The sequence below is a fragment of the Phycodurus eques genome, chromosome 6, assembly GCF_024500275.1.
Source record: "Phycodurus eques isolate BA_2022a chromosome 6, UOR_Pequ_1.1, whole genome shotgun sequence".
Lineage (NCBI taxonomy): Eukaryota > Metazoa > Chordata > Actinopteri > Syngnathiformes > Syngnathidae > Phycodurus > Phycodurus eques.
Genome location: NC_084530.1, coordinates 8,814,581 through 8,827,557, shown reverse-complemented (window position 1 = coordinate 8,827,557; position 12,977 = coordinate 8,814,581). Strand labels below are relative to the sequence as shown.

At 39.5% G+C, this 12,977-nt stretch overlaps 1 protein-coding gene across 2 annotated transcripts in view; it reads right to left on the bottom strand.

Annotated features, from left to right (window-relative positions):
• The window catches only part of LOC133404197 (zeta-sarcoglycan), a 131,478-nt gene that overhangs the window by 84,875 nt on the left and 33,626 nt on the right, over positions 1 to 12,977 (bottom strand). For both annotated transcript variants that reach the window (XM_061679882.1, XM_061679881.1), the window contains exon 2: positions 7,467 to 7,568. In XM_061679882.1, coding sequence (XP_061535866.1) covers positions 7,467 to 7,568 — 102 coding nt within the window. The remainder of the gene's footprint in view (positions 1 to 7,466; positions 7,569 to 12,977) is intronic.

Here is a 12,977-nt window from a genome sequence, read left to right as displayed (position 1 = left end):
AGGTATGATCACAAATGCCCTTTTTTGTTGCCGATATGACACCCCTTGTTGTCCTTTGTTCCTAAAGGTGACCCCGAACATGATGTCATGCAAAAAAAAAAAACGCGAGGGGACGTGATGTCGCTTTGTTTTCACCTGATTTGGCGTCATTTTGTTAATCCGGATGTGACGTCAATGGGGACAGGTGGCCCGAGAGGTGACGTCAAACCGAATGAAATTCCACCATAAAAACACCTCAATCGGAATAAACAGGAAGAATCCTAATGGAATTTAATTCGGTTTTATAGAGGTGGAATATTACTTTTGCCAAACAGATCAGACATTTTTTTTTGTCATGTGAACCGTCAAACAAAATGGAGTGGGGAATCGCTCTGTTGGCTCATGCTCCGTCTCGACGTAAATGTGCGGTAATGTCATCGTTTACACACGTAAATATGGCGGCTTCCAACCATAGCGCATATGCCCCGGAGATGTTGTTTTTAACTACTTGTAACTTGCTTTCATCAAGCGGTTCTTTTTGATTAAAGTGTGAAAACAATGCCAACTATTGTGCTAAATAGACAACAGACCTCCATCTTGATAAAATATGTGACGTTTACGTTGATGTGCACGTCACACGGCGGTTTTGATTAAATGTAGTGCACATCATGTATACACCTGATTGGAATAGATCAAATCACATGTAAACAGTTGACCAGAGATCTTCAATCTGAATTATTCAATCGGAATGACGAAAAAGTCTCCATATAAACCCAGCTATGTCATGGTCTGTGTTGTGGTTTGGGTTGTGTTTGGTTATGTTTGATGTTTACCTGTGTCCCATCTTGTTCTTGTATTGCTCATTTAGTTATTGTGTCCACCTGTTCTCATCAACCCTCTACCTTGTCTCGACCAATCAGCTCTCTCCAGCTGCTCGTGTCTTGTCCAGGTGTTCATCGTTGTCTCGTCAATTTGTGTGTATTTAGTTCCCTGGTTTATTTCAGTCCTTGTCGGTTCATTGTCATTGTCATGTCGAAATCGTCTACTGTTTTCTTTGTTTCCTAGTGTTTTTACTTTTTATTTAGATGTTTGGACTTTTGTTGATATAGCGTAACCTCCTTGATCCGTGTCTGAATTTTTGGGGAAATTAAAACATTTTTAAAATTACTGCACTCCTGTCTTGCCACACTGCTTTCATGCACTTGGGTCCCCCGCGTTTTATCTTGCCTGCCTTGCCCTAAAAAAAAACCTCCATTCGTGACAGGTTAATGTCAAGTCAATCAAGAAAAGTGTCTTTATTAGTAGGTGTTAGATTTCTTTTGTGCTGAAAAGCCACTGCGGTATCAAAATCTTCCTCGCCATTCCCTGACAGCCACAAGTGGCTTTTGCTGCATCACTAACTGAAGGCTAGAGCCCTGTCGTTTCCTTTCTATTCGTTTTATAGACACTCTGACTCGTTTTTGTTTTTTCTTATATGAAATAAATCCAGGCGGCACCCGGCCGACTGGTTAGCACATCTTCCTTCACAGTTCTGAGGACCGGGCTTCAAATCCCGGTGCTGCCTGTGTGGATTTTGCATGTTCTCCCCGTGCCTGCGTGGGTTTTCTCCGGGCACTCCGGTTTCCTCCCACATCCCAAATACATGCATGGTAGGTTGATTGAATAATCTAAATTGCCCGTAGGTTTGAATGTGAGTGTGAATGGTTGTTCGTTTATAAGTGCCCTGCAATTGGCTGGCGACCAGTTTAGGGTGTACCCCGCCTCTCGCCCGAAGATAGCTGGGATAGGCTACAGCACGCTCGTGGCCCCAGTGAGGAAAGGTGGGACAGAAAATGGATGGAAGGATGGAATATATCCACTCGAAAAGCTCTTTCCTCCAGCTCTTCGCTAACTTCCTTTCTCCTCTCCACTGAGGCACAGTCTCTTAATTTTCAGTTTCTAATTGTTTTTGGTCAAAGTTGAAATGTTTAACAACTTTTGTTTCTGAATACACTGCACGTCATACACATGTGCGAATGATGCACCAATCCAGGGTTTACCCCTAGGTGCCTCTCGCCCTAAGTCACCTGGGATAGGCTCCAGTTACTCATGAGGAGAAAAGGTATAGTCTAGAATATGGATGGATGGAAAATTACTGCTGTGAAAAAGTCAATTAAGAAAAACATGTATCGTGGAGGCCTTGGAGTTTTGCACAATATCGTACATATAGTCTGACCTCTTGTCACCCAGATTTTCTTCATTTTGTATTATTAGGTTTCTCTTTTCAAAACTGCAAAAACTCCTTTTGCACCACCCACAAATAGGCACTTATGACACTGCGGGCTTTCAATTATTTTGTCAAAAACAAAGGCAAGCCATCTACAAAATGACAATTACACTCATGTTGCTATATTTCACCGTAAATATAAAACATATCCAGCCACATCTCCCTGCATGCTGGATGGTTCAAGATAATGTAATTGAATAATGTCGCTTCCGGCAAAAATGGAAATTAGGTGCACTGTGTAGAACACAATCGTAACTCAATAATATATAAGGCAATAACCCCCTGTCCCATTGGGTACCGCTCATTTAACTGTATTCATTCATTGTATTTTTTTTTTTTTAGAGTGTTTACTTCACTTTGACCACTTTACTGCATTAAAACCTCCTCTTTTTCTTTCCTTTTACATTCAGTCCTCTTTTACTTCCCCTGTCTTTCATCACCACTCAGCAATCAAATTCTTCCGTGTCGCTTTGAGAAATATGCAGTTCTCCGAGTTGATCTGTAATGGGAGCCACCGTGTGTGTGTGTGTGTGTGTGTGTGTGTGTGTGTGTGTGTGTGCGTGCACACGTGTCCGTGCATGGATGTGTGTGCGTGTGTTTGTATAAGTACAGTTGTCATGCTTAGACACTTTTTTTAATGGAGCAAAATATTATTTCCTTCCTTTTGGGGGAGGATTATTAAAAGTATAAATGTTGGTAAAAGGGACGCATGAATGCCCAAAGGAGCTTTGAATCCAATTCGACACCTCAGGGTATGAAGAAGGAAAAAAAGAAAAAAAAAAAGAAAAAAACATGCATAGCATATCAACATCATGCTTTCCTTGAGCAGTGTTTACCGTTAACTAATTCCAGATTATAGAGGAAGATAAAACAATTATTTATTATGTAACAACATTCAAAAGGATATTATTTACACACTAATCAATCTGTTCAAGGTCGCTTTATCATCTCAGGCTGAGGCATAATATGTACATGTACAGCAAGTGTCATTCTTCATGCAGGATTAGCAGTTCTTGGTTTGATGAGAAAACTCACCACAATATTAAAAAGTAGCATCATTAATATAAAATGTGGAAGAGATACATAGTTGTAATTTAAATAGAGTACAATTATTTGCACAGTGCACATAGAGTTATGCCATAGCCCCACTGTACTCTCATTGATTTGTGGTCACTCATTTATCTGCATCCATCTCTTCCCAACTTGTTGTCTTCTTCCCATCCCTTATAAGTGCCTCGTAGTACATCTTCTCATACAGTAGATTATTGGGTCCTCTAGGAGTTTCATAAACTTATGGTTCAGTAAGTTTTCCCTCACCCAGTGCGACTACTGTGTACTTTACAATCAATAGAGGTAGCTGTTCATGTCAAAGTAAGAGCCAGTAAACCTGCTGTTTGGAGAATAGGTGTCATATTCTGTTATTACATAAATTGGTAGCTGTTCCAAGATCCTCAGAAGAACAAAACATCAATATCTGCTCAAAATGACCTTAAAAAAAAATAGATCGATACTAAATCATACAAGTACTTGGTTGATATTGATTGTTTTGCAGTTTCGATCAATGTGAAATGACAAATAGATGCAAATTGGGTGGCCGACTGGTTAGTACGTCTGCCTCAGTTCTGAGGACCCGGGTTGAAATCCGGCCTCGCCTGTGTGGAGTTTGCATGTTCTCCCCATGCCTGCGTGGGTTTTCTCTGGGTATTCCAGTTTCCTCCCACATCCCAAAAACATGCATGGGAGGTTAATTGATGACTCTAAATTGCCTGTAGGTGTGAATGTGAATGCAAATGGTTGTTTGTTTATATGTGCCCCGCAATTGGCTGGCGACCAGTTCAGGGTGGACCCCGCCTCTCGCCCGAAGATAGCTGGGATAGGCTCCAGCACGCCTGCGACCCTAGTGAGGATAAGCGCTACGGAGAATGGATGGATGGATGCAAATTGATTCTACCAACAGCAAAGTAACAACAAATTAAATATATTTGAACATCTAAAATATCATTATCTTCCCTGTTTTCCCACCATCCAGAGGACTTCTGGGAATGTATAACAACCTGTAAAAACATTTAAATAAAATTAACCAAGCTAACTCCAGCTACATGTTTTACACAAAATGGATCAGTTTTTTTAAGAAAGGAGATTGTCTGGGTGGGTTTGGTAACATTCCATAAAATCATTTTGTTTTTTTGTTCAAGTTTATATGGTTTATATGGTTTACAAAGTCGATCTTCTCGTAGACAAGGCAACCACCTAACAACCTAAGGCTGGTACATACAGTACTGTAGATAAAGATCAGGGTGATATTGAGCCAAATTCCCACCTCCTGACCAAAGTCAGCCACGGCCTGATAATCAGATGTATCTAAAGATGATCATGTCCGATTATTGTTTGTTGTAAGGTGTGTGTGATCATTTTTTGTTCACCCCCCCGCCCCCACAACATGAACAATCAGACCGACAATCTACTAAATGTTAATCATGTTCAATATATATGTTCAATATATACGATACTTTTATCAACCTTTTTCTTTTTTTTTTTTTTTTTTTTTTTTTTTTTTACAGCAACATTGAGTTAGTGATGTATTTTTACTTCATATAAAAGTGGTCAAATTAATCTTGATTTAAAGATTTATCATAGTCACGAAGTTGAAATAGTTTTTGCACCTAAAATCACTTTGGTGTTTTTTTGATCCCATTTCTGTTATTTGTATTTCAATATTGCTATTTTTATTTAGTCGATCATATTTCAGCAACAATACTTGGTAAATAAATATGTTAATAATTGAAATACTTATACATACATATTACTTACACTATGTTGGAGTGTGTTCATCTTATTACACACAAGCATAAACACACGCACATACAATCAATATTCTTCTTTTTTTAGAACACGATCTGTCTTCTGTTAAATCCTACTGATCATGAACTTAAATATATATATATATATATATATATATATATATATATATCATTACAGTGTAAAGCAAGTTGTAACTAAACAGAATTTACACTGTCCTGCTCATTGCAGTTGGCTGAGTTTCACCAATGCTTTTACTCCAAATGTCTGGGTTCTTTGAAAGGACACCCAATTCAATTACATCCTCCAAACCCTTCAGCTGTTCCAGAGCTCCATTCTTTGCTGAAGCCATTTTCACTGATAAAACAGCGCCATGGAGAGATGGCGTAATGATATCCTAGAGCTGCAGTGATCACATGGATGGGGCAATGTGAAGAAGTTTCGTTTGCAATATATATATATATATATATATATATATATATATATATATATATATAACTTATTGTAAATGTGCTGACAATAAATCTGGGGTTCTTATAATCTGGCCTCCCAATTTTCTTACAGGTTTGACAGCCTTTTCTGACTACAGTGATTACGAAGGGTGAAAAAAAAAAAAGCACACCATACCACTGCTCTAATGACCTTGTGTGTGGTTGCTTCTTTTGGGGTATAAAAGAATTACACATTTAATCAAATTACTGCCTATCTTTTGCCCCTTACATCACATCACAAATCACAGTCACGTTCATATGACGGCTCTGTGTCACTGTCATTGCCCTGGCTGACTTATTAACACACACCCTACTACACATGAACCTCTCATACGTGCTACAAATGCGCACCCACTACTTGTGCCACCTCCACTAACACGATCGATGACAATTCTGTGTGGGTTTGATGGATGGAGATATTTTGAATAAACTGCCATAACATGTTCTATTCATAAGTGAGATACACAAACACACAGACACGTGCACACAGGCACACACACACATACTTTGATACTTTCTTTGATACTTGATACATGGGTAAGCATGAATGCTATCATTCCAAGTCATCTTTATGACCTATCGGGCGGCTGTGTCTCAGTAGGTAGAGCGGGTCGTCCAGTGACCGAAGGGTTGCTAGTTCGAATCCGGGCTCGGATTGTCCGCATGTCGAAGTGTCCTCGGGCAAGACCCTGAACCCTCATTTTCTCCCAGTGGGACTTGCGTGACAGCAGTTGCCCATTGGTGTATGAAAGTGTGTGTGAGTGGGTGAATGTGAGGCTTTGTAAAGCGCTTTGGGCACTGTGATGGTGTAGATAAAGCGCTATATAAGTTTACCAACTATGCATTATTATATAGTAAAAGAAGTAAAGTTGAAAAAAAGGCCCCAATTATTACAATGTTAAGAAAAGTGAAAAAACAGCTTGAAATAATGCAAAACCTTAAGCAATCTGTTTCCAATGATAAATTAAACTGACAGTCCTTAAAAAATGCAAACACCCTTAAAAAAAAGCTTTTTCATCCATGATTTCTCTGTAAGCACAACAATTTTGGTCATGATTAGACTCAATTGTGGATGACTTATCTTCAAAAAGATATAATTGCCAAATCTCATTTACAATTAATATCCTACATTTGTTGGAGCATATTGTAGTGTGGTATGCCATAGAAAACCTTTAAACATATCTGCTCGGGTGTACTCTTATTATGTTGAGCGCTGTATCGCTCTTTTGAAAGATGTCAAAATTAAAGAGGGTGCATCAACATCAATATATATTTTTGGCCCATGTTGAGAGCTCAAGTTCTATTCCAAACACACAAAATTTCAACGAGATGCAGATAAAAAATATTACACACATAATAATTAATGCAGTGTATAAACGCGGTTCCCCGTGTGGTTTCCAAAATTGAATAGGGTCTTCCTTTTCGCACGCGCCACTTCGCCGCTTTTTGTTTTGCAGTGTAATTCTAATGACATAACAAACAAAACAAGTATGTAATTGGCTGTAGTTCAACCGTATGGGTTTGGAACCCAGTTCAAGTCCTGCTCTAGGCAAACGACATTGCAACTGGTTGTTAGACATGCTAGTCTCCATTTTGAATATTATTGAGGTTCCCCTGAGCACAGCACTGTTTGCGCATCCCAGCGCCAAATGTATTTACATTTTGAATGCCTGCATATGTGTGGTCTGGTTCTCTGTGTGGTGTGAAAGAGAGTGAATGAATGAATTCTCCCAAGGAATTAAAATTAATAGTGTAAAACAAAGACCAAAAAACATTAAGGCAAACAAACAAGGATCAATAAAAGAATGCAACAGCTGCAACAATGTTGACCAAATAGTGCATACTGTATTCTCAAACAAAAATAAGTGCACACTCAGAGGAATCAGTGAAGCTTTACAGTTCTGATTAAAAAAAAACATTTTCACACTTACCCTTCGGGACTGGATTTCTTTGACGTATAAAGGCAATAGGAATTCAGAAACCCCCTCCAGTCTCACCCCTTCTTTGGTCACTCGCAGATTGCCCATTCCTTCCTAAAGGCAGAGAGAGAAGGTGGTTGGAATGGTGGCCACTGGTTTGGGAGAATAGTCACAGTTATAATAATAATAATAATAATAATAATAGGGCACGTATGCCTCACAGTTCCAACCCAGGTTCAAATCCAGCCTCGCCTGTGTGGAGTTTGCTTGTTCTTCCCGTGCCTGTGTGGGTTTTCTCCGGGCACTCCGGTTTCCTCCCACATCCCAAAAACATGCATGGTAGGTTGATTGAGGACTCTAAATTGCCCGTCGGTGTGAATGTGAGTGGGAATGGTTGTTTGTTTCTATGTGCCCTGCGATTGGCTGGCGACCTGTTCAGGGTGTACCCTGCCTCCTGCCCAAAGATAGCTGGGATAGGCTCTAGCAGCCTGCGACCGTAGTGAGGATAAGCGGTAAAGAAAATGGATGGATGGATAATGGCATCCTCTGGAAGGTAAAATCATACATTGCAGATGGCACCCCGTAAGTTGAATTCAGTATGCTCTTCAATTCCATTTTTGGGTATGAAGGGGTCTCACAATAAAATCGCATTTCATATGAGGAGTAGATAATGCATGCAGTCATGTCAAGTCATAATTCATTCATTCCTTCTTTAATTCATTTTCTGCACCGCTTTTCCTCACAAGGGTCGTGGGCGTGCTGGAGCCTATCCCAGCTATCTTTGGGGGAGAGGCGGCGTACACCCTGAACTGATTGCCAGCCAATCTCAGGGCACATATAACAAACAGCCATTCCCACTCACATTCACACCTACGGGCAATTTAGAGTCTTCAAAAAACCTACCACGCCTGTTTGTGGGATGTCGGAAGAAACCGGAGTGCCCAGAGAAAACCCACGCAGGCACGGGGAGAACATGCAAACTCCACACAGCCGAGGCCGGATTTGAACCCGGGTCCTTAGAACTGTGAGGCAGATTTGCTAACCAGTTGGCTACCGTGCCGGCAAGTCATAATAATACATAACATTTTTATGTTGTTCATACCAAATTAAGTGGAATTCATTTAATGGAGCCGATCAATTGGGACAAAGTGTAGCTTTGTATTATATGCAGTATTTAAGTGCGGAGGTGGTGAATTGTCAAATTTCTGTTGGGTCAAGGGAAACACCTGATACAAAACCAGCATTGTTTTCCTTTCAATTAATGAGAGAAAAATCTCTGAAATTGTCTGCATCAAGAAGGATAGAAGCATTGGAAACAGCACAGGAATGACTTTGGTGCCAATATTTCAGCTCAACCTTGTCTCAATTACATGATGAGGCGATAATGAGGGACCTGCCACTGTTCTGTTCCTTCTTTAAGGCCAAATGATGTGTCACTCACTGACTACAAATTAGTTTGACTTCCTGGGCACCTGTTATTTTCCCTTCAGATTCACATAGATTGATGGAAATGGCTGAATGTTGTTTGAATGTGCTTTTGCGAATTATCATTAATTACTGGTGTAATAGACCACCAAAGCTTTTCAAATTGGACATGAACGAGAGGTGTTAGAAAGATTGAATGGAAGTATTAAGGGTAAGGATGAGCACTGGAGAACATATGGAAGAAAGAGAAAATAGATGATTCCATCAAAAAAATACCAAATTAACGGGGTTGTTACAGAGGTCAAGAAATCACTTATACACAAGTAAAAAATCGTGCTCTTCCGCTCTTTTCTTTAAAAAAAAAACAACAACAGCCACAAAATAATTTTGTCTTCCACGTTGCAAATTCAATTTCACTCATTGCATATTGGAAATAAAAGCAGACCATTACTAAAGTGGCTGGCCATCAGAAAAGATGATAGCATGCCTGTGCAAAACTAGATATAGAACGAATTCCAGGTTAACAGGCTTGACAGTCCATTAAAAGTTTTAAAAATCAGAAATGCAAACCAAGACAGATCAGGTCTGAAAAGTCCAAAACACACGCTTACAAACACATTAGAACAGAGAAGCATCTACAATCAAACACGAAACATTTAGTACAGCACATGCACATACTTAGATCAAGTAAACGATCAAGTAAAAGGGAAATATTACTTTTGAATATTACAATGGAATAGAAAGTTAAAAAACAATTGCATGCATATATAAAGATAAGACTCAGTAGATCACATCCCTCTGCAAAGGCTTGAGAATCAAAAACATTTCCATTCAGAATGGTTATTTTGGGACCCTTTACAAATACTCTACATACTAAATCGGAATGGAACCGGGAACTAAATTGTCCCATGTAGGGAGATAACTCAGCACACTGCAACATTATAAAACTCAAAATATTTTTGCTCCCAAAATGCTTTATTCTATTACCTTTGATTGCTGATGAAAAAGCCAAAGAGTGGTGAGAAGTCATGGCCAGTGAAGCATTCCCTGCTGGCCTAAACACTATCACAAGTATTGATCTGCATTTACACCCTAAATTGTAATACTTCCATAAAACCGTATTAATACTGTATATTTCCAACCAACGGTGGCGGAACAACTTTTGGAGTGGGAGGGCACACTACTTCGTGGGCACCTTTTCCTGCTAAAAAAAAAATAAACAACAACAAGCACATATATGCCACAGCAGGTGAGCGCGCACAGTCACTCACATTACCATAATGCATGGATAAAATATGATAATTATTTGAAATTTTTATTTTATTTTATTATTACGCAATTATTTTGCGGGTAAAGTCCGCAAGCTGGAGACTGAGGTCGTCAGCAATACTCGCTGTCGTGCGATGAGGTAATTTTGGAAAAGTGGAGTCCAATTCATTTGAAACAATGCTGTCCTTTCCTATGTTCCAAAGGTCAGGATGCACCTTTTCATCTTTCCTTGACCAAGAGATTGCACTTTCTGAAGAGGCCCACAGACTCGATACCACAAAGTCATCAACCCTCGCCACTTGTTGGCAAGGATTAGGCAGACTTCCAAGATCCCCTCTAGTGACAAATGAATGTTACTACTACTCATTGTGTTTTTTTTATTTATTTGTATTTTATTGTCTGGCAGTTTGTGGGAAAACGCAGATTCTAAAGGTGATAGTGGATAGGTGGTAGTTTGAAAATTGAAAAAATTGAAAATCTTTGTCCATTGACCTTTAAGCCGGCCGGTTTCAGTGTTCCAGCACCAGAGTATTCTCGCTCCTATGCGGTACACTGGCCGACTCGTTGCTCCTGCTCTTAAGAAAAGATTCCCCGATTACCCATGCGTGAACTTACTGTCTGTCTTTCCTCCTCCTCCGGTGCCTTCCTATGTTCGATCGTGTGTTTTGCTTCGACGTTTCGCCTCGCACTTGTTTTCCCTTGTACACGTAAGTAGTGATCGGTAGATGAGACCTTGTGAAAAGTTGTGGCACATTGATAAGGCAAACTGTACTGATACTGTGTCGGCACTGTGTCCCTGTGTTGCTCAAGACAGATACCTGCTGGATCTTAAATATCATTGCAGGCAACCTATACAATATTGGGTTATTTTTTGTTATATTTTCTTAATCCTAAATGTAAAATATCTCTGGTATCTTTAAAATAGGCGGCATGGTGGATGACTGGTTAGCACATCTGCCTCACAGTTCTGAGGACCAGGGTTCAAATACCAGCCATGCCTGTGTGGGGTTTGCATGTTCTCCCCGTGCCTGCGTGGGTTCCTCTCACATCCCAAAAACATGTGTGGTGGGTTGATTGAGGACTCTAAATTGCCCGTAGGTGTGAATGTGAGTGCGAATGGTTGTTTGTTCCTATGTGCCCTGTGATTGGCTGGCGACCAGTTCAGGGTGTACCATGCCTCTCGCCCATTGTCAACTGGGATAGGCTCCAGCTTGCCCGCGTCCCTAGTGAGGATAAGCGGTATGGAAAATGGATGGATGGATAGGTTTAAATCCCATACCAACTACTTTGTCACTTCTCTGCCTGTGACTGATATGACCTGAATACCAAGCAGAGTATAAAATATATGACTTTGTTGTTGATGGATGTGTTGGAGCTGATGTTTATGTGTGCTGGTCCGTGTTAATATGAGGCTGCATAACGTGTCTGCGCATGATGCACTCAGTGTTCATGACACGAGTACGTAAGACTAATTACACTGACTTTGTTGAAACACATTCATATCCAGCACAGTAAACTTTGAGTGTCTGCCTGGCTAAGACATTAAATTACTGTAGCTCTTTGACCTCCTGTTCCCCGTGTATTGTTTCAAGGTTTGGCATGACAGGGGTGTCATTTTGGAATTGACAATTTTCATCAAATGGGTTCCAAAACAAACTTCAATGGCCTGTAAGGTCAGGTTTTATAACTCAGTTATTAGACATGAAAAGGGCTTCATTCCTAGAGGCAGGACAGGTAAAATAAAAAGAAATATCATGGGGAGTGATGGCTCAGTGTGTATGTGTGTGCGTGTGTGTTTGAATATACCATTAATGTGCAGGTAGCGGTAAACTATTGGAACTGTTCTGTTCCCTTACTTTAAACATGAGAAATTTCCCTAGTTATGTATGACATTACGTGAAACTTCAGCAGATCTCATGACTTTTCATCATATGTTGGATAATTTCAACTAAATAAGCATTTAAGGAATAAGTCCACAAGGGTTTTCCTCATCACTTGACTTTTTTTGTGTGTTTTTTTGTGGTGCCGTATTGGCAAACACGACGAAAAATACAAACTGAATTTAGGAAAGGCATTCGAATGCTCTGTCCTGGCTGGTCAGTACAATATGGCAAAGTCAACAGTAGGTAATCAAAGATTTTTTTTAAATTGGATTGAACAATGGTAAGTAAACTATTTAGTCTAAGTAAAATGACTCCTCAGTTAGATGACAGAATAATTAGTTAAAGCAGAGTATGTAACTATATTTTGTCAAAAAAAAAAAAATTCCCAAGCCACGACTAGAGAAGACATAATGCTGATTAAACCTATTAACTCCTCGAACATCTTGCTGCATTTTTAAGTAATACATTTTTTATATTGAATGACTACCGTAGTCATTCCCGCGCTGGCACACTTGGTAGCATACCAAAAATAATGAAGTGGAAATGACGTGTTTTACTGAGTAGTCGATTGAGTGTCCCCTTGTCTCCCGTTTATAAAAAGCTTCACAGATTTTGAGTTTTTGCATAAAAAAATACAATGATTAGTGTGTAAACGGGAAAAAAATATTGCTGCAAATAATCTCACGACAGCTTTCCAAGGACGTCCTTTTACTTTTTTACAAGTTGAAAGTATTCAATAAAGCATAAAAAAAAAAAAAAAATGTGATAGTTATTTTCTAAAGTAAAAGCAGATATTTACAAATGTCTTATTTTGATTGAACAAAGATTAGCAGTCTGCTTTCATGGAGGACAACAGAAATCTGGGAATATTGAGTCTTGAGAGGCTGAAATTTCAAGGATTTGGACAATTTTAAGTTAGACAAGGCCTCTAAATGATTAATCGATT